At 48.2% G+C, this 22,439-nt stretch overlaps 1 protein-coding gene across 2 annotated transcripts in view; it reads left to right on the top strand.

Annotated features, from left to right (window-relative positions):
- Positions 1-5,955: 5,955 nt before the first annotated feature.
- LOC119928654 (histone-lysine N-methyltransferase 2B-like) overlaps positions 5,956-22,439 on the top strand; it is a 32,489-nt gene continuing 16,005 nt past the window's right edge. Inside the window, exon 1 of one of the 2 annotated variants that reach the window (XM_038747115.1) lies at positions 5,956-7,004. In XM_038747115.1, the coding sequence (XP_038603043.1) occupies positions 5,999-7,004 (1,006 nt within the window). In that variant the 5' untranslated portion in view covers positions 5,956-5,998. Of the gene's footprint in view, positions 7,005-20,567; positions 21,226-22,439 lie in introns of those variants that run through there. The other variant, XM_038747122.1, reaches the window with a different exon arrangement.

Genomic DNA, 22,439 nt, shown 5'->3' with positions numbered 1-22,439 from the left:
GATGGAGTGTGGGGCGTTGTCAGAGAAATGTGTCCATAACGTCGCTATGGGTCGGAAACAACTCAACAGCGTGAGACAAGAGGATGGTTAAGCACTGTTCTAAGCACTAGGGGAGAGACAAGTTAATCATGTCCCACATGGGGCTCAGTCATAATCCCCACATTTTTCTCACTTTCACCAACCTCTCACCTTTTCGGCAGTTTCACATTTCCCCTCACCTCCGAGGTATCTCCGTATCGATGTCTCAAGCACTTAGAGCAGTGCTCTGCACATAGTAAGCACTCGGTAAATTCCACGGATTGCTTCCTGGCACCTAAAGCACAATAGGTCTAAAGCTTGCTTCTGATATTCTGTTAAGAACAATTCCTGAATGTTGTCCTTGGCGAAGAACTCCAGCAACGTGGCTTGAACAACCGATAGCCTAGAATTGCAGCTGTCCTTGAATTAGTCATGTCAAAAATGTCTAAAGATCTGTATTCAAGCAAGGGTTACAAGCGAAAACCATAGGCATTCCACAAGTGCAGAATGCATGCAGTGCCTTGTAAAATATTGTATTTCATAAAACATTTTGAATACTTGAAAGAAGCAGGCAGCTACTCTGTTTCATAACATCTATTGTTGGGTAGGGACCGTCTCTTCATGTTTCCAACTTGTACTTCCCAAGCGCATAGTACAGTGCTCTGCTAAGCGCTCAATAAATACAATTGAATGAATAAAGCTGAACTCATTTTTCCTCCCAAATTCATTCATTCAGTCAGTCGTATTTATTGAGCGCTTACTGTGTGCAGAGCCCTGCTTGGGAAGTACAAGTCGGCAGCATATAGAGACGGTCCCTACCCGACAATGGGCTCACAGTCTAGAAGGGGGAGACAGACAACAAAACAAAACATGCAGACAGGTGTCAAAATCATCAGAACAAATAGAATTATAGCTATATGCACATCAACAAAATAAGTAGATTAGTAAATATGTACAAGTAAAATAGAGTAATATATCCGTACAAGTATATATAAGTGCTGTGGGGAGGGGAAGGAGGTAAGGCAGGGGGGGATGGGGAGGAGGAGAGGTCTCCACTCAATTTTCCCATCAGTCTGTAGCTAAATCTTGCCATATTTCCCTGCTCTGCCCCCCCTCTTCGTCCAAACAGCTACTACCAAGGTCTTGTCGTATCATCATCAATCATATTTATTCAGCGCTTACTATGTGCAGAGCACTGTACTAAGCGCTTGGGAAGTACAAATTGGGAACATATAGAGACAGTCCCTACCCAAGAGTGGGCTCACAGTCTAAAAGGGGGAGACAGAGAACAAAACCAAACATACTAACAAAATAAAATAAATAGAATAGCTATGTACAAGTAAAATAGAGTAATAAATATGTACAAACATATATACATATATGCAGGTGCTGTGGGGAAGGGAAAGAGGTAAGATGGGGGGGATGGAGAGGGGGACTAGGGGGAGAGGAAGGAAGGGGCTGAGTGTGGGAAGGCCTCCTGGAGGAGGTGAGCTCTCAGCAGGGCCTTGAAGGGAGGAAGAGAGCTAGCTTGGCGGATGGGCAGAGGGATGGCATTCCAGGCCCGGGGGATGACGTGGGCCGGGAGTCAGGGGTTATCTCAGCTAGATTACTCTATCAGCCTCTCCCTGTTTCAAATCGTTCCCTCTCTGGTCCATACATCACTCTGCTGTTTGGATCATATTTCTAAAACATTCTGCGCACAGCTCTCTAAAAAAAAAAAAAATCCAATGATTACTCATTCCTTAGTAAGCAAAAATTCCTGACAGTTGGCCTTCAGCTTTCTCCCCTGTATCTAAGGTCTTTTCCTCCACTACGACCCAGCTAAGGTAACATTCTCACTGGATTCTCATCTCGCCCTTCCTAACTGGAGCTTCAAATCTGCGAGACCTTAACTCTCCCCTTCTTCAAAAATCTTCTGAAGTCCAGTCCCCCCAGGGGGACTTCCCTGCCTAATTTTCTCCTCCCCACATCACAACCCTCTCAACTATCACCTCAGCACTTACGCACTCGTAGCCGCCCACATTTTTGTTCATATGGTTTTAGATGCTCTATTATTCAAGCGTGCATTTCTTCCCAACCTCTTTTTCCTCCTACTGGTAGTTTATTGGCTTTCTTATTGGATTGTAAACTCGGGTGGTGGGGGGACATATAGATTTTACTCCCAAGCACTTACAATGGCAAATCTCTACTTGAGCAGTTGTGTATACTTAAGGTGCAACTGGAGTCCAAGCTCAGCTGTCCATCTGAAGTTCTAGAGAACTATGGAGAGAGTGAACTAAGGGAACTATTTTATTTTGTTAGTATGTTTGGTTTTGTTCTCTGTCTCCCCCTTTTAGACTGTGAGCCCACTGTTGGGTAGGGACTGTCTCTATATGTTGCCAATTTGTACTTCCCAAGCGCTTAGTACAGTGCTTTGCACATAGTAAGCGCTCAATAAATACGATTGATGATGACGATGAACTAAGCAGTGTGGCTCAGAGTCAGGAGGGCCTGGGTTCTAATCCCACCCCCGTCACATGTCTGCTGTGTGGCCTTGGGCGAGTCACTTCACTTGGGAAGCAGCATGGCTCAGTGGAAAGAGTCCCGGTTTAGGGAGGCTAATCCCGTCTCAGCCACTTGTTTGCCGTGTGACCTTGGGCAAGCCACTTCACTTTGCTGTTCCTCAGTTACCTCATCTGTGAAATGGGGGTGAGGACTGTGAGCCCCACAGGGGACAACCTGATTGCCCCCGTGCTTACAACAGTGTTTGGCACATAGCAAGTGCTTAACAAATACCATCATTATTATAATGATAGCATTTATTGAGTGCTTACTATGTGCAAAGCACTGTTCTAAGCGCTGGGGAGTTTACAAGGTGATGAGGTTGTCCCACGGGGGGCTCACAGTCTTCATCCCCATTTTACAGATGAGAGAACTGAGGCCCAGAGAAGTGACTTGCCCAAAGTCACACAGCTGACCCGGGATTCGAACCCATGGCCTCTGACTCCAAAGCCCGTGCTCTGTCCACTGAGCCACGCTGCTTCCTTATTATTATTATTATTCTCTGAGCCTCAGTTCCCTTCTTTGTAAAATGGGGATTGAGAGTGTGAGCCTCAAGGGGCATAGGGTTTCCAACCTGATTAACCTGTATCTATCCTGATGCTTAGAACAGTGCCTGGCACATAGTAAGTGCTTAACAAGTATCATCATTATTATTATTACCTGGGATTATAACAGTTCTTTCTCACTCAGTAAGATGTTCACTGTTCATACATCAGCGTCACATCACTTACAGCATGTAGCGTGTCCGTGCGAGACAGCGGGGCCTGGTGGAACTGCAGTATTAGGCCCAACCTCACGCCTTGCTACGGGACCTCGGGAGAGTCATTTTAACCTCTTTGGGGTTCAGTTTCCTCATCTGTAAAATGGGGGTAAGTAGGATTGTGAGCCCCATGTGAGGCAGCGACTGTGTCCAATCGGATAACCTCATGTGTATCTCAGTGCTTAACACTTCATAAAAGCCATAATCAATCAATCAGTCGTATTTATTGAGCGCTTACTGCGTGCAGAGCACTGTACTAAGCGCTTGGGAAGTACAAGTTGGCAAGTAATGTGTTGGCAAGTAGAAGTAATGTGTTTTATCTGGGTGTAAAACTACCATCCGGAGAACCTTATGGATTCTTTTAATAGTCTGGAGAACTGAATCGGTACTGGGATCTACACAAGGTGTGTTATTTTTAGCAGCAATAAATAATTCAAAATTCATTACACGTGGCGGGGGGGGGCGGGGTATTGAACTGTGACCAGGATCTGACCAGTCCTAGCAGGAGCCCTGAGATAATAATAATAATAATAATAATAATAATAATAATAATAATAATAATAATGGCATTTGTTAAGCGCTTACTATATATGCAAAGCACTGTTCTAAGCGCTTGGGGGGATATAACATGATCAGGTTGTCCCACGTGGGGCTCACAGTCAATCCCCATTTACAGATGAGGTAACTGAGGCTCAGAAAAGTTAAGCGACTTGCCCAAGGTCACACAGCAGACATGTGGCGGAGCCAGGATTCGAACCCATGACCTCTGACTCCAAAGCCCGGGCTCTTTCCACTGAGCCATGCTGCGTCTCTGAGCCATGCAGTTAACACTACATGCTGTATGTGATGTGGCACTGATGTATGAACAGTGAACATCTTACTGAGTGAGGAAGACCTGTTACGATCCCAGGCAATAATAATAATAATGATGATGATACTTGTTAACTCGACCCGTAACGAGGAACTCTGCTTTGAAGCAGCATGGCCTAGTAGACGCGGGCTTGGGAATCAGAGGACGTAGGTTCTAATCCAGCTCCGCCACTTGTCTGCTGAATGTCCTTGGGCAAGTCACTTCTCTGTGCCTCCGTTACTCTGTCTGTAAAATGGGGATTAAGACTGTGAGCCCCACGTGGGCAACCTGATGACCTTCGATCTCCCCCAGGGCTTAGAACGGTGCTGGGCACATAGTAAGCGCTTAACAAATACCATCATTATTACTTAAGTAAGGAGAAGAGTGTTGAGCCCACGGATCTGGACCTTGAGACGTTGTCAGGGATCTTTCCTAGCCTGTGGCGCGTGATAGGGTGTGGATTTTCACACCTTGGAGTTTTGTACGTCCCCAAAACAGATACTTTTAGACTGTGAGCCCACTGTTGGGTAGGGACTGTCTCTATATGTTGCCAACTTGTACTTCCCAAGCGCTTAGTACAGTGCTCTGCACACAGTAAGTGCTCAATAAATACGGTTGATTGATTGATACTGCCGGAATAATAATAATAATAATGGCATTTGTTAAGTGCTTACTATGTACAAAGCACTGTTCTAAGCGCTGGGGGGAATACAAGGTGATCAGGTTGTCCCACGTGGGGCTCACAATCTTCATCCCCACTTTACAGATCAATCAATCAATCGTATTTATTGAGCGCTTACTGTGTACAGAGCACTGCACTAAGCGCTTGGGAAGTCCAAGTTGGCAACATATAGAGACAGTCCCTACCCAACAGCGGGCTCACAGTCTAGAAGGGGGAGATGAGGGAACAAGGTGATCAGGTTGTCCCACGTGGGGCTCACCATCTTCATCCCCACTTTACAGATCAATCAATTGTATTTATTGAGCGCTTACTGTGTGCAGAGCACTGTACTAAGCGCTTGGGAAGTCCAAGCTGGCAACATATAGAGACAGTCCCTACCCAACAGCGGGCTCACAGTCTAGAAGGGGGAGATGAGGGAACAAGGTGATCAGGTTGTCCCACGTGGGGCTCACCATCTTCATCCCCACTTTACAGATCAATCAATTGTATTTATTGAGCACTTACTGTGTGCAGAGCACTGTACTAAGCGCTTGGAAAGTCCAAGCTGCCAACATATAGAGACAGTCCCTACCCAACAGCGGGCTCACAGTCTAGAAGGGGGAGATGAGCGAACAAGGTGATCAGGTTGTCCCACGTGGGGCTCACAATCTTCATCCCCACTTTACAGATCAATCAATCGTATCTATTAAGCGCTTACTGTGTGCAGAGCACTGTACTAAGCGCTTGGGAAGTCCAAGCTGGCAACATATAAAGACAGTCTCTACCCAACAGCGGGCTCACAGTCTAGAAGGGGGAGATGAGGGATAAGGTGATCAGGTTGTCCCACGTGGGGCTCACCATCTTTACAGATGAGGGAACTTGAGGCTCAGAGAAGTTAAGTGACTTGCCCGAGGTCACACAGCAGACACGTGGCAGAGTGGGGATGTTAACGTTGCATTAGGCCCAACTCTCTTGGTCTCGACGGTGTGCACCTTCTGTGGAACAACTTTCTGAGAACAAAATGGGTGCGTGTGTTGGTGGGGGGTGGGAGGGGGGAGTCGAGGAGAGGGTATTATGACACGCAGAGGGGGTGTGTAATCTGTACTGGGGTCCGGCTCAGCCCCTGCCCAGGGGTGGGGAGAGAGGAGCGGAGGCCGGCGGCGGCGCCATGGAATCGGGCCGGTCGGACGACGACGACGCGGCGTCCCCGTGTCCGGGGGCGAGCTCGGACGGGCAGCCCCACGAGCTGGCGGAGCTGGTCCGCGGCCGGGTGCTCCTGGTCGGCGAGCAGTGGGGCCGGGACCTCGGGACCAAGGTGCTGCACGACTTCGCCCGGGAGATCGGGCCTGACGTCCACGGGGTCCGGGAGCGGGCCGCCGTCTCCCCGTCCGCGGGCACGGCGGTCAGCGGCCACCGGCCCTCCAGCCTCTCGGGAGAGGGCAGCCGGGGCACCAAGCGCAAGGCGGAGGACGGCCCGGAGGCCCGGAGGTCGGAGTCGGAGCCCACGGTGTCCGTGTCCGAGGCGGCCGAGGCCCGCGGCCCCAGGATGGTCTTCGTCCTGAGCAGGGCCTCGTCGTTGCGCGCCCAGAGGCCTAGTCTGAGGCACATCCTGAGCCACGTGCAGGCCCGGGCGGACTTCCCGCACACGACGCTCGTCGGGGTGGTGGTGGTGCTGGACGATCGGGATCGGGATCGGGATCGGGATCGGGATCAGGAGGAAGAGGAGGAGGAGGAGGAAGCCCGTCTTGTGCTGTCCGGCCTGCTGGCGTCCGCCTTCCCCGAGGCCGGTCCCCAGCTGCCCACGGCCATCTTCAGGCCCGGCCGCGCCGCCCGCCTGCTCCCAGGGGCGCTGCCGCAGGGGGCGCCCGAGAGCCCGCCTCCGACGCCCCTCAGCCCCAACGCCAGCGCCCAACAGCTGCCGCTCCCGAGCCCGCCGCCGGAGGCGCTGCCGGACGGGCCGGCGGCGCAGGCGCGGGAGCGGCCGCCCAGCCCGGAAGTGCCGTCGGCGCAGGCGCCCGCCCTGGAAGAGCGGTCGGCGCAGGCGCGGGAGCTGCCGCAAGCCCTGGAAGTGCGGGCGGCGCAGGCGCAGAGCTGGGAGGAGACGCAGGCGGCGATTTGGGCGGAAGCGCAGGGCGGGCCGGCCCCGCAGCACGCGCCCCCTCCGGACGGCGGCGGTAAGGACCCGGCACCCGCGCATCATTCATTCGTTCGTTCATTCATTCATTCATTCAGCGCTTTCTCCTCTCCCCCTCGTCCCCCTCTCCATCCCCCCATCTTACCTCCTTCCCTTCCCCACAGCACCTGTATATATGTATATCAATCAATCAATCAATCAATCGTATTTATTGAGCGCTTACTATGTGCAATGTGTATATGTGTATATATGTGTATATATATATGTGTATATATATATACTATGTGTATATATGTTTGTACATATTTTTTTTTACTCTATTTTATTTGTACATATCTATTCTATTTATTTTATTTTGTTAGTATGTTTGGTTTTGTTCTCTGTCTCCCCCTTTTAGACTGTGAGCCCACTGTTGGGTAGGGACCGTCTCTATATGTTGCCAATTTGTACTTCCCAAGCGCTTAGTACAGTGCTCTGCACATAGTAAGCGCTCAATAAATACGATTGATGATGATGATGATGATGACTAACCGCTTGGAAAGTAATAATAATAATGGCATTTGTTAAGCGCTTATTATGTGCCAAGCGCTGTTCTAAGCGCTTGGAAAGTAATGATAACAATGGCATTTGTTAAGCGCTTACTATGTGCCAAGCACTGCTCTAAGCGCTGGGGGGGATACTAGGTGATAATCATTCATTCATTCAGTCGTATTTATTGAGCACTTACTGTGTGCAGAGCACTGGACTAAGCGCTTGGGAAGTAATAATAATAATGATGGCATTTGTTAAGCGCTTACTGTGGGTGAAGCACTGTTCCAAGCGCTTGGAAAGTAATAATAATGGCATTTGTTAAGCGCTTATTATGTGCCAAGCGCTGTTCTAAGCGCTTGGAAAGTAATGATAGCAATGGCATTTGTTAAGCGTTTACTATGTGCCAAGCACTGCTCTAAGCGCTGGGGGGGATACTAGGTGATAATCATTCATTCATTCAGTCGTATTTATTGAGCACTTACTGTGTGCAGAGCACTGGACTAAGCGCTTGGGAAGTAATAATAATAATGATGGCATTTGTTAAGCGCTTACTGTGGGTGAAGCACTGTTCCAAGCGCTTGGAAAGTAATAATAATGGCATTTGTTAAGCGCTTATTATGTGCCAAGCGCTGTTCTAAGCGCTTGGAAAGTAATGATAGCAATGGCATTTGTTAAGCGTTTACTATGTGCCAAGCACTGCTCTAAGCGCTGGGGGGGATACTAGGTGATAATCATTCATTCATTCAGTCGTATTTATTGAGCACTTACTGTGTGCAGAGCACTGGACTAAGCGCTTGGGAAGTAATAATAATAATGATGGCATTTGTTAAGCGCTTACTGTGTGTGAAGCACTGTTCCAAGCTCTTGGAAAGTAATAATAATAATGGCATTTGTTAAGCGCTTATTATGTGCCAAGCGCTGTTCTAAGCGCTTGGAAAGTAATGATAACAGTGGCATTTGTTAAGCGTTTACTATGTGTCAAGCACTGCTCTAAGCGCTGGGGGGATATTAGGTGATAATCATTCATTCATTCAGTTGTATTTATTGAGTACTTACTGTGTGCAGAGCACTGGACTAAGCGCTTGGGAAGTAATAATAATAATGATGGCATTTGTTAAGCGCTTACTGTGTGTGAAGCACTGTTCCAAGCGCTTGGAAAGTAATAATAATAATGACATTTGTTGAGCGCTTTCTATGTACCAAGCACTGTTCTAAGCGCTGGGGGGGATATTAGGTGATAATCATTCATTCATTCAGTCATATTTATCATCATCATCGTCAGTCGTATTTATTGAGCGCTTACTGTGTGCAGAGCACTGGACTAAGCGCTTGGGAAGTACAAGTTGGCAGCAGATAGAGACGGTCCCTACCCAACAGTGGGCTCACAGTCTAAAAGGGGGAGACAGAGAACAAAACAAAACATACTAACAAAATAAAATAAATAGAATAGATAGGTACAAGTAAAATAAATAAATAAATATGTACAAACATATATACATACTTCCCAAGCGCATAGTACAGTGCTCTGCACACAGTAAGCGCTCAATAAATACGATTGATTGATTGATGTGCCAAGCACTGTTCTAAGCGCTTGGAAAGTAATGATAACAGTGGCATTTGTTAAGCGTTTACTATGTGCCAAGCACTGTTCTAAGCGCTGGGGGGATACAAGGTGATAGTCATTCATTCAGTCGTATTTATTGAGCGCTTACTGTGTGCAGAGCACTGGACTAAGCGCTTGGAAAGTAATTATAATAATGGCATTTGTTAAGCGCTTACTATGTGCCGAGCACTGTTCTAAGCGCTTGGAAAGTAATAATAACAATGACATTTGTTAAGCGTTTACTATGTGCGAAGCACTGTTCTAAGCGCTGAGGGGATACAAGGTGATAATCATTCATTCAGTCGTATTTATTGAGCGCTTACTGTGTGCAGAGCACTGGACTAAGCGCTTGGAAAGTAATAACAATGGCATTTGTTAAGCGCTTACTACGTGCTTCTTTTAGACTGTGAGCCCACTGTTGGGTAGGGACTGTCTCTATATGTTGCCAACTTGTACTCCCCAAGCGCTTAGTACAGTGCTCTGCACACAGTAAGCGCTCAATAAATACGATTGATTGATTGATTAATGTGCCAAGCACTGTTCTAAGCGCTTGGAAAGTAATGGTAACAGTGGCATTTGTTAAGCGTTTACTATGTGCCAAGCACTGCTCTAAGCGCTGGCGGGGATACAAGGTGATAATCATTCATTCATTCAGTCGTATTTATTGAGTACTTACTGTGTGCAGAGCACTGGACAAAGCGCTTGGAAAATAATAATAAAAATGACATTTGTTAAGCGCTTTCTATGTGCCAAGCACTGTTCTAAGCGCTTGGAAAGTAATGATAACAATGGCATTTGTTAAGCGTCTACTATGTGCCAAGCACTGCTCTAAGCGCTTGGAAAGTAATGATAACAATGGCATTTGTTAAGCGTTTACTATGTGCCAAGCAATGTTCTAAGCGCTGGGGGGGGGGGGGGGATACAAGGTGATATTCATTCATTCAGTCGTATTTATTGAGCGCTTACTGTATGCAGAGCACTGGACTGAGCGCTTGGGAAGTAATAATAATAATGGCATTTGTTAAGCACTTACTATGTGTGAAGCACTGTTCCAAGCGCTTGGAAAGTAATAATAATAATGGCATCTGTTAAGCTCTTACTATGTGCCAAGCACTGTTCTAAGCACTGGGCGGGATACAAGGTGATAGTCATTCATTCAGTCGTATTGCGTGCTTACTTTGTGCAGAGCACTGGACTGAGCGCTTGGGAAGTAATAATAATAATGGCATTTGTTAAGCCCTTACTATGTGCCAAGCACTGTTCTAAGCGCTGGGGGGGGGGGATACAAGGTGATAATCATTCATTCAGTCGTATTTATTGAGCGCTTGCTGTGTGCAGAGCACTGGACTAAGCGCTTGGAAAGTAATAATAATAATAATGGCATTTGTTAAGCGCTTACTATATGCGAAGCAGTGTTCGAAACGCTTGGAAAGTAATAATAATAATGGCATTTGTTACGCGCTTACTATGTGCCAAGCACTGTTGTAAGCGCTGGGGGGATACAAGGTGATAATCATTCATTCATTCAGTCGTATTGAGCGCTTACTGTGTGCAGAGCACTGGACTAAGCGCTTGGGAAGTGATAATAATAATGGCATTTGTTAAGCGCTTACTGTGTGCGAAGCACTGTTCTAAGCGCTTGGAAAGTAATGATAATAATGGCATTTGTTACGCGCTTACTATGTGCGAAGCACTGTTCTAAGCGCTGGGGGGGATATAAGATGATAATAATTCATTCATTCAGTCGTATTGTGAGTGCTTACTGTGTGCAGAACACTGGACCAAGTGCTTGAAAAGTAATAATAATAATGGCATTTGTTAAGCGCTTACTATGTGCGAAGCACTGTATCAAGCGCTTGGAAAGTAATAATAATAATGGCATTTGTTAAGCGCTTACAATGTGCCAAGCACTGTTCTAAGCGCTGGGGGGATACAAGGTGATAATCATTCATTCATTCAGTCGTATTTATTGAGCGCCTACTGTGTGCAGAGCACTGGACTAAGCGCTTGGAAAGTAATAATAATAATGGCATTTGTTAAGCGCTTACTATGTGCCAAGCGCTGTTCTAAGCGCTGGGGGGGATACAAGTTGATAATAATTCATTCATTCAATCGTATTTATTGAGCGCTTACTGTGTGCAGAGCACTGTACTAAGCGCTTTGGAAGTACAAATTGGCAACATATAGAGACGGTCCCTGCCCAACAGTGGGCTCACAGTCTAGAAGGGGGAGACAGACAACAAAACAGAACATGTAGACAGGTGTCAAGTCATCAGAATAAATAGAAGTAAAGCTAGATGCACATCATTGACAAAATAAATAGAATAGTAATAATAGAGTAGTAATAATAATAATAGTTATGTTGGTATTTTGTTAAGGGCTTACTATGTGCCAAGTACTGTTCTAAGTGCTTGGGGGGGGGATACAAAGTGATAATAATAATAATAATGTTGGTATTTGTTAGGTGCTTACTATGTGCAAAGCACTGTTCTAAGCGCTGGGGGGGATACAAGGTGATCAGGTTGTCCCACGTGGGGCTCCCAGTCTTAATCCCCATTTTACAGACGAGGTACCTGAGGTACAGAGAAGTGAAATGACTTGCCCACAGTCACACAGCAGACAAGTGGCAGAGCGGGATTAGAACCCACGACCTCTGACTCCCAAACCCGAGCTCTTTCCACTGAGACACGTTGCTTCTCTGATCAGGTTGCCCCACCCGTAGCTCACAGTCTTCATCCCCATTTTACAGATGAGGGAACTGAGGCCCAGAGAAGTGAAGTGACTTGCCCAAAGTCACCCAGCTGACAATGGGCAGAGTCGGGATTTGAACCCATGACCTCTGACTCCAAAGCCCGGGCTCTTGCCACCGAGCCACGCTGCTTCTCGTGGGACGGGGACAGTGTCCGACCTGATTTGCTGGTATCCACCTCCGTGCTGAGTACAGTGTGGAAAGAGTCAGAGGATGCGGGTTCTAATCCCGGCTCTGCCACTTGTCTGCTGTGTGACCTTAGGCAAGCCACTTCACTTCTCTGGGCCTCAGTTACCTCATACCTAAGACTGTGAGCCCCATGTGGGACAACCTGATTACCTAGTGCTATCTACAGTGCTTGGCACGTGGCGCTTAATAAATACCATCATGATTATTATTACCTAACAAATACCGTTATTAACAAATACCATCATGATTATTATTACCTAACAAATACCGTTATTATTATCATTATTATTATTATTATTACTATTAGGTCCAACAGAGGGCAGGCAGGGGACACGAAAGAAGGTAAAATTCAAATTCATTTGTTTCCATGCTCTTAAATGGAAATTTGATGGAGGAGATTGAAGCGTTGGGCTAAAAGGAGGTTTGAGGATTAATGTGTGTCTCCTCCTCTAGACTGTAAGCTCCTTGTGGGTGGGAAATGTGTCGGTTATAGTGTACTCTCCCAAGCGCTTAGTACAGTGCTCGGCACACAGTAAGCGATCAGTAAATACGATTGAATGATTGACCTTCTGCTCCCCCAGCCCCCGCCACCAACATCTCACAACCTAAGAGTGGGCTGTAAGGATGATTATGCTATTACATATGCTAACACAATGTGCGTATTACATATTGCATATGCTTTTACTATGTTTTTCACTTTCAATCGTATTTATTGAGCGCTTACTGTGGGCAGAGCACTGTACTAAGCGCTTGGGAAGTACAAGTTGGCAACATCTAGAGACGGTCCCTACCCAACGGCGGGCTCACAGTCTAGGAGGGGGAGACAGACAACAAAACAAAACATATGAACAAAATAAAATAAATAGAATAAATATGTACAAATAAAATAGAGTAATAAATCTGTACAAACATATATACATATATACAGGTGCTATGGGCAGGGGAAGGAGTTAAGGCAGGGGGGATGGGGAGGGATGTATGTTATTATATAGAGAAGCAACGTGGCTCAGTGGAAAGAGCCCGGGCTTTGGAGTCAGAGGTCATGAGTTCAAATCCCGGCTCCACCAACTGTCAGCTGTGTGACTTTGGGCAAGTCACTTCACTTCTCTGGGCCTCCGTTCCCTCATCTGGAAAACGGGGATGAAGACTGTGAGCCCCCCATGGGACAACCTGATCACCTGGTAACCTCCCCAGCGCTTCGAACAGTGCTTTGTACGTAGTAAACGCTTAATAAATGCCATTATTATTATTATTATTATTATTATTATTATTATAGCAGTGAGAAGCGGCATGGCCTAATGGATAGAACTTGGGCCTGGGAGTCGGAGGACCTGGGTTCCAATCTCAGCTCCCGCCACTTCATTCATTCATTCAATTGTATTTATTGAGCGCTTACTGTGTGCAGAGCACTGGACAAAGTGCTTGGGAAGTACAAGTTGGCAACATATAGAGACGGTTTCTACCCAACAGGGCTCACGGTCTAGAAGGGGGAGACAGAGAACAAAACCAAACATATTAACAAAATAAAATAAATAGAATAAATATGTACAAATAAAATAGAGTAATAAATACGTACAAACATACAGGTGCTGTGGGGAGGGGAAGGAGGTAAGGCGGGGGGATGGGGAGGGGAGGAGGGGGCTCAGTCTGGGACACAGTCAGCAGACACTTGTCTGCTGTGTGACCTTGGGCAAGTCACTTCACTTCTCTGGGCCTCAGTCACCTCATCTGTAAAATGGGGATGACGACTGTGAGCACTGGGAGGGACGTGGACTATGTTCAACCTAATTACCTTGTATTTACTCCAAGACTTAGTGCAGCGTCTCGGCACAAAGTAAGTGTTTAACTACCATATAGAAAGAAGAAAATATTCAATATTCTGGTGAGCAGATCTAGGACTTCTTTCCTGCCTTTGCACCTCTTTGGGCCCTGATTTTTTTATGTATCCCCTTCCTGGCCTCAAGCAACCCTATCCCAAATATTGAGTCTAGCAAGTGATATCGAGATAGCACCATCTCGATAATAAACTTAGACCAGACACTTCCAGTTCAGCTAGACGTGGCTCAGTGGAAAGAGCTTGGGCTTGGAGTATTTATTTATTTTACGTGTACATATCTATTCTATTTATTTTATTTTGTTGGTATGTTTGGTTTTGTTCTCTGTCTCCCCCTTTTAGACTGTGAGCCCACTGTTGGGTAGGGACCGTCTCTGTATGTTGCCAACTTGTACTTCCCAAGCGCTTAGTACAGTGCTCTGCACACAGTAAGCGCTCAATAAATACGATTGATGATGATGATGATGAGTCAGAGGTCATGGGTTCTAATCCCAGCTCCGCCACTCGTCTGCTGTGTGACCCTGGGCAAGCCACTTCACTTCTCTGAGCCTCAGTTACCTCATCTGTAAAACGGGGATGAAGACCGTGAGCCTCGTGTGGGACAACCTGATTACCTTGTATCTACCCCAGCGCTTGGCACATAGTAAGCACTTAACAAATACCATCATTATATTTGATTAATGATGTGCATATAGCTATAATTCTGTTTATTCTGATGGTTTGGACACCTATCTACATGTTTTGTTGTCTGTCTCCTGCTTCTCAACTGGGAGTCCATTGTTGGGTAGGGACCGTCTCTATATGTTGCCGACTTGTACTTCCCAAGCGCTTAGTACAGTGCTCTGCCCACAGTAAGCACTTAATAAATACGATTGAATGAATGAACTACAAAACTCTTAAATATGCTTTACCCAACTATTAGGAAGAAGCATGGTCTAGTGAATGGGGCACCAGCCTGGGAGGATCTGGTTCTCATAGTGACTCCGCCGCTTGTCTGCTTGTGACTTTGTCCAAGTCACTTAACCTTCTCTCGGCCTCAGTTAACTCATCTGTAAAATGGGGATTAAGACTTTGAGCCCCACGTTGGACAGGGACCATGTCCACCCTGATTACCTTGTATCTACCCCAGCCCTTAGAGCAGTGCTTGACGTACAGTAAATGCTTTCCAAATACCATCATCATCATCGTTCCTGGATATTTCTACTTCTCCTCCATCCCTCTAGATTGTGAGCTTGTTGTGGGCAGGGGACATGCCCGCCAACTATGTTATATCATACTCTCCCAGGCGCTTAGTACAGTGTTCTGCACATAGTAAGCACTCAGTAAATACCGAGTAAATAAATAGCAATAAATAAGCTCAATAAATAAATGATGATTCCTCTGTTCTTTCATTCATTCATTCAATCGTATTTATTGAGCGCTTACTGTGGGCAGAGCACTGTTCTGGCAAAGAAAATCTTTGCTGTCCTCCAAGACTCTTTTCCCTGCTTCCACCTTTTTGCCATCTTTCACTCTGCCTCATCAACTTCCCCTCCCCACAGCACTTGTGTATATTTGTACATGTTTATTATTCTATTTATTTTATTAATGATGTGTATATAGCTATAATTGTATGTACCTATTCTGATGGTATTGATACTACTTGTCTACTGGTTTTGTTGCCTGTCTCCCCCCTTCTAGACTGTGAGCCCGCTGTTGGGTAGGGACTGTCTCTATCTGTTGCCGAATTGTACTTTCCAAGCGCTTAGTCCAGTGCTCTGCACACAGTAAGTGCTCAGTAAATACGATTGAATGAGTGAATGGATCTCTGAGAGGTCGGAAAGCAGGATGGGAAGAACCGGGTTTCTTTTGGCATGATGTAATGCACTTTCAATGCTCAGGAAGTGTCTATGGGCGCTCTTATCGTTAGTATCAGTATGTACAATAGTTCTGCAAAAGAGGGTCTGAGATCAATTTTTTACAGAGAGATTTTAAAAGCGCTTTTCTAACTGTATGGAACATGGGCCTGAGTGTCAGAGGGGGCGTAATCCTGATGCTGCCACTTGTTTTCTGTGTGACCTTGGGCAAATCACTCCACTTCTCTGTGCCTCAGTTTCCTCATCTGCAAAACGGGCATTACCTACCCGTCATTCCTCCTTCGACTTAGAATGGGAGTCTTACGTGGGACAGGGACTGACCTGATTATCTTGTATCTACTCCAGTGCTTAGTACAGCGCTTGGTTGGCAACTTAGGAAGCGCTTAACGAACACCGTAATTATCATTCATTAGTAGGACGCATCACCTTTTACTCAGTCAGACGCAACTGGAAACTTATACTTTGCAGAAACGAAGGCCGTGAAATCTTTGGGCCCACTGTTGGGAAGGGACTGTCTCTATATGTTGCCAACTTGTACTTCCCAAGAGCTTAGTACAGTGCTCTGCACACAGTAAGTGCTCAATAAATACGATTGATTGACTGATTTGGGAAACGGATTCTCAGTCGTGCTTTCCCAGCCCTCCGGATCCTCTGCCTCTTAGAGATCGCTTTCATCTTTGTATGTCAAGTTGAATCCATCCACTTGGATGCTGATCGTTTCCCCCGCTGCTTTGGTCTGTCTTTGGAAGTCTTCCCTCCCAGCTCCAGAGAGCTGCCTAGTCTACGGAAGCCCCCCAGGGGAGCTGGTGGGGGGGGAGGATTCCCTTCAATCAATCAATCAATCATATTTATTGAGCACTTACTATGTGCAGAGCACTTCCAAAGGGCGGGAATTGGATTCCCTTCTTCCAAAGGGCGGGAATTCCCTCCCAGGGCAGCCTGGAGCCAGGGTTCCCCGGGCCAAACGGCCCAGTGCCGGGGGGAGTCTGAGAAGCCTGGATCCCGAAATGGCTCACCAAGCCCCGGGGCCTCCCCGAGACCACCGGTGGGACGGGCTCACGCGGGTCAGTGTGGACCTCCCCAACCTGGGTGGAGACGTCAGGACGATGCTGCAAGAGCCCGGATGGCGTCCGGAGGCCCCGGGCCATCCGGCTTGGCCGTAGGTAGCCGCCGATGACTGGACCTTGCCCTTTAGCAGCCCGGTGGACTTTGGAGCGTCCACAGGGGCTACCTCTCCACGCACATGCTTTGATCCCAAGGTGGCAGTTGTAATGGGCTTGTTCGCTCCTTACTTTGAGAGCCACATGCGTTTCTGAGAAACGTCAGATAGCCTTCTAGACTGTAAGCTCCTTGTGGGCAGGGATCGCACCTATCGCCTCTGTTGTATACCGCTTTCCCAAGCGCGTAGCGCAGGGCTGTGCACAAAGTAAGTGCTCAGTGAATACTATTAATCGAGTGATCGATATGGCTGTTGAACCACAGGTTGCAGAAGGCTTCTGATTTACAATCTCCACCAGGTGAGAAGCAGCGTGGCTCAGTGGAAAGAGCCCGGGCTTTGGAGTGAGAGGTCATGTGTTCGAATCCTAACTCCGCCACATGTCTGCTGTGTGACCTTGGGCAAGTCACTTAACTTCTCTGAGCCTCATTTACCTCATCTGTAAAATGGGGATGAAGACTATGAACCCCACATGGGACAACTTGATCAGCTTGTGTCCCCCCCCAGCGCTTAGAACAGTGCTCTGCACATAGTAAGTGCTTAACAAATGCCAACACTATGAAGCAGCATGGCTCAGTGGAAAGAGCCCAGGCTTTGGAGTCAGAGGTGATGGGTTCGAATCCTGGCTCTGCCACTTGTCAGCTGTGTGACTTTGGGCGAGTCACTTAACTTCTCTGTGCCTCAGTTACCTCATCTGTAAAATGGGGATGAAGACTGTGAGCCCCCTCTGGGACAACCTGATCACTTTGTAACCTCCCCAGTGCTTAGAACAGTGCTTTGCACATAGTAAGCGCTTAATAAATGCCATTATTATTATTATGATGATGATGATGATCGATCAGTGGTATTTTTGGAGGGCTCAACTGTGTGCAGAGCACTGAACTGAACACTTGGGAGAGCACCGTACAACAGAGTTGGTAGATATGTTCCCTGGCCCGCAAGGAATTCACAGTCTAGAGGGGGAGATGGACATTAAACTAAATGAAAATGTGTACATATGTGCTGTGGTGAGACTGAGGGTGGGGTGAATATCAAGTGCTTAAAGGGTACAGATCTAAAATGGATATGCGATCGCACCCGAGGTAGCAGGGGAAATGAGGGTTTCATCGGGGAAGGCGTCTTAGAGATGTAATTTGAATAGGGCCGTGAAAGTGGAGACAGTGGTGGGGTACTATAAATGAAGAGGGAGGGAGTTCAGGTCAAAGGTAGGATGTGGGCCAGGAGTCAGCAGCAAGACAGGTGAGATTGAGGCACAGTGAGTCGGTCGGCTTTAGGGAACCAAAGTGTCGGGGCTGGGATCTAGTAAGAAATCAGAAAAGCAAGGTAGGAGTGGGCAAGTTGATCGGTTGCTTTAAAAGCCAATGGTAAGGAGTTTGTGTTTGGTGCGGAGGTGGATGGGCAACCACCGGCGTATCTCGAGGAGTGAGGAGATGTGGACTGAACGGTTTTTTTGAATCATCATCATCATCAATCATATTTATTGAGCACTTACTATTTATTTTATTTTGTTCGTATGTTTGGTTTTGTTCTCTGTCTCCCCCTTTTAGACTGTGAGCCCACTGTTGGGTAGGGACTGTCTCTATATGTTGCCAATTTGCACTTCCCAAGCGCTTAGTACAGTGCTCTGCACACAGTAAGCGCTCAATAAATACGATTGATGATGCAGAGCACTGTACTAAGTGCTTGGGAAGTACAAGTTGGCAACATATAGAGACAGTCCCTACCCAACAGTGGGCTCACAGTCTAAAAGGGGGAGGAATGATGACCTGGGCAGCAGTGTGACGGAAGGACGGGAGTGGGAAGAGACAGGAGTCTGGGAGGTCAGCGAGGAGGGAGATGCAGTTGTCAAGGCAGGGTAAGATAATGGCTTCGATCAACGCTGGCTCAGGTTTAGATGGAAAGGGTGGATTTTAGTGATGTCACGAAGACAGAACCAACTGTAAAAGAATTATCTTCCGGGTGTCTAGCAACGGGTCTCCACTCCAATCCTCCAAGTAGAAAGAGCATTGTAATCAGTAGCGGCATCACTGATGATGATGATGATGATGGCATTTGATAAGCACTTACTATGTGCGGAGCACTGTTCTAATCACTGGGGAGGATACAAGGTGATCAGGTTATCCCACGTGGGGCTCACAGTCGTCATCCCCATTTTCCAGATGAGGTCACTGAGGCACAGAAAAGTGAAGTGACTTGCCCAAAGTCACCCAGCTGACAAGTGGCGGAGCAGGGATTAGAACCCATGAACTCTGACTCCCAAGCCCGGGCTCTTTCCACTGAGCCACGCTGCTTCCCATGTCACTGAAAACAAGGAGCTAAATTCTGGGAACAGTGAAGTTTGGAAATGGCCTCTTAGCTATCATTTTTCCACTAAATGAGACACGGATTGATTAATTGGGTGGATGGAGATCATGTGGTTAACTTGAAGGATGGGCCACACCTCCCTGCCTCCTCCTCCTCCTCCTCATAATCATCTGTGGTATTTATTGAGCACTATTGTGTGCAGAGCACTGTGCTACCCTCTTGGGAGAGTACAATACAGTAGAATCGGTAGGCACATTCCCTACCTGCACCAAGTTTACAGTCTAGAGGGGGACTGCATCCAAACTGGTCTCAGGAAGAGGACAGTAAGGTTTATTCATTCATTCATTCATTCATTCAATTGTATTTATTGAGTACTTACTGTGTGCAGAGCACTGTGCTAAGCACTTGGAATGTAGAATTTGGCAACAGAGACAGTCCCTACCCAACAACGAGCTCACAGTGTAGAAGGGGGAGACAGGCAACAAAACAAAACAAGTAGACAGGTGTGTCAGGTCCTTCCCCACAGCACCTGTATATATGTATATATGTTTGTACACATTTATTACTCTATTTATTTATTTATTTTACTTGTACATATCTATTCTATTTATTTTATTTTGGTAATATGTTTGGTTTTGTTCTCTGTCTCCCCCTTTTAGACTGTGAGCCCACTGTTGGGTAGGGACTGTATCTATATGTTGCCAACTTGTACTTCCCAAGCACTTAGTACAGTGCTCTGCACACAGTAAGTGCTCAATAAATACGATTGATTGATTGATTGATTGATTTAGGTGTGCCAGGCTTAGTACCCAGAGCATGGAAGTGAACTGGGAGAGAAGGATCGATCCCTGACTTGTGTGACATCACAGGCATCAGAATATCTTGCCGGGTTCTCCAAAGGGCCTTGTCCACAGCCGTGCGCATCATATGTGATTCTCCCTCGTTCGGAAAGAAAACGGTTCTGTCATTTTCCTCTGTCAATGAGTGATTCGCTTTAGGCACCGGTTGTCGGGAGGGGAAGGATGAGGGGCAAGCTTAGGGAAGGAGAAGGAAGACATCTAGAGCCCCGGAAGGAAGAATTCCAGGCCGCGGTTTTCCATCGTGGGCCGACGGCGGAATCGGAGCTGCCTGGGCCCGGGGGTGCCTTAAGGGAAGCCAAGGCTCTCTTCGGCGGGTGGGGAAAGGGAGATCGGCCTGGTGGGAGACTGGCTGGGAGGAGGAAGCAGGGGAGGGGGTCATTCCCACCTGGAAGCATTGTGACATGAGCGGAAGCCGAGGGGAGGGCAGGCAAGGGGTCTTAAACCGCATTCCCCTTGGGGAGGGCTGGGGGGTGATGGAGGAAGAGGAGGAGGAGGAGGAGCAGCCATCTAAGGGCCCCGACATCCCCGAGGCCCAGAACCGGGTGGATGGAGTAGACGGGGAGGCCCAGATCCAGCCGACGGAGCAGATCGTGGAGAAAAAGCGATGCCTGGTGCTTCTGAGCAGCTTCGCCCGGGCGCTCTTCCCGAAGCTACACGAGCTCTGCGGCAGCTCCTCTAAGGCGAGCACCCTGGCCCCCGTCCCCTCGCCGGCCATGCAGCGCATCCTCCTGCTGTTCCGGACCTCCAGCCTGCAGGTCCAGCGGCAGCGGATGCAGGAGCTGCTGAGCGCGCTGCGGCGGGGGAGCCGGAACGCGCCCGCCGCCCTCATCGCCGTCCTCGTGCGCCCGTCCAGCCCCGCCGGGGCCGAGGAGGCCCAGCGCCTGCTGCTGCAACTGCTCGGCGAGCCCCGCTACCGGGAGCCCCCCGGCCCGGCCCCGGATCTCGGCGGGGGCGCCGAGCTGGACTCCGTCAGCGTGGAGATGGAGGCCTTCGTCCTGGGCGGGCCCCGCGGGACCCTGCACATCATGAAGGCCGCCTGCCGGACCAAGCGGGCGCCCCGGGACAAGCGGCGGTGCCAGAAGCTGCCGATGTCCAGCCTCGCGGAGGAGGAGGCGGCGGGTGAGGGTCGGGGGACGCTTCGGGAACCGAGACGGGAGGGGAACGGGCCCTTTGACCGTCGATTTTTGCATGGCAGCCAACCTGTGAGACCTAGGCCAACCCAGCTGGGCCCTGGAGGAAGTGCCATCTTAAACCCCCTCCCAAGTGGGAGACCGGGATCACTTGAGCGGGGTGGCGGGAGGCAAGGGAGACTGTCAGCTCCTCGAGGCCGGGTCACGACCACCAGCTCCGTCGTATTGTGCCCTCCCAAGCACTTAGTGCAGTACTCTGCGTGCAGTCGGCGCTCAGTAAATACTGTTGATTGACTGATCAGACCCTGGGCCCCAACGGAGACTATCCAGAGGCCGGGAAGAACCCCCACCCCCCCGCCACACACACACACCAAGGGGAGGGGGTGAATGGCTGGCAGTGGTGGTGGGGAGGCCCTTTCTCAACTGCCTGATGGGAGCTTGGAGTACGACCTAAATTTTAAGGCCTGACCCCTTCTTGGGAACTTGTTGGGCTTTTGAATATTACAGTTCTGGCATTTCCAGAAGGTACGTTTTTTTAAATTGCCTTGAGCTAGGTCTACTGAGGATTTTGAAGCTGGGCTGAGACTCCGTGAGCCTTCAAATCCTGTTTGATTAATTGACAGGCAGGTATGATTTCACCCTGGCTGCCTCTCCAACAGCCCCCCTCCCCACGCCCTCTGGCAGTATGAGGCCGGCCCTCCCAGCGGACCCGAGTGTGCCGCAGCGCACCGTGGGATGTGAAGGGTTCACCGAATGTGATGGCAGCTGTTGCCCAGACATTGGCAAATTGTGCCTGGCTCGGTAGCAGATGTGGGAAGAGAAGGAGAAACTTTGTCTTTCCATAGTTCTTTTCAATATTGGAAAGCTGTCTTCCACAACATTCCCATCAGAAATACCAAGCCACCACCATTCCTCGCTCCCCACCGGACCCGTCCCACCCATCGGAAACCATTTCTGTCCGAGAGTGCAGTTTGGCATAGAACTTCGGGCACCACTCTCAAACGGGACTGCTTTCCAGTCGGTCGACCAGTAGTATTTACTGAGCATCTACTATGTGCCGGACACTGTACTAAGCACTTGGAAGAGTCCAATAGAGTTAGAAGACGGCCTTCAAGTAGCTAGCAGTCTAGCATCGGGGAAAGACCGAAAAAAATGTCCTAAAATGCGCAGTAGTGATTATACTTTTATCTTTCCTGAATAAAG

The sequence above is a fragment of the Tachyglossus aculeatus genome, chromosome 1 (assembly GCF_015852505.1).
Source record: "Tachyglossus aculeatus isolate mTacAcu1 chromosome 1, mTacAcu1.pri, whole genome shotgun sequence".
Taxonomy (NCBI): domain Eukaryota; kingdom Metazoa; phylum Chordata; class Mammalia; order Monotremata; family Tachyglossidae; genus Tachyglossus; species Tachyglossus aculeatus.
The sequence above is the reverse complement of the archived record's forward strand: the minus strand, read 5'-3'. Positions and strand labels throughout refer to the sequence as shown.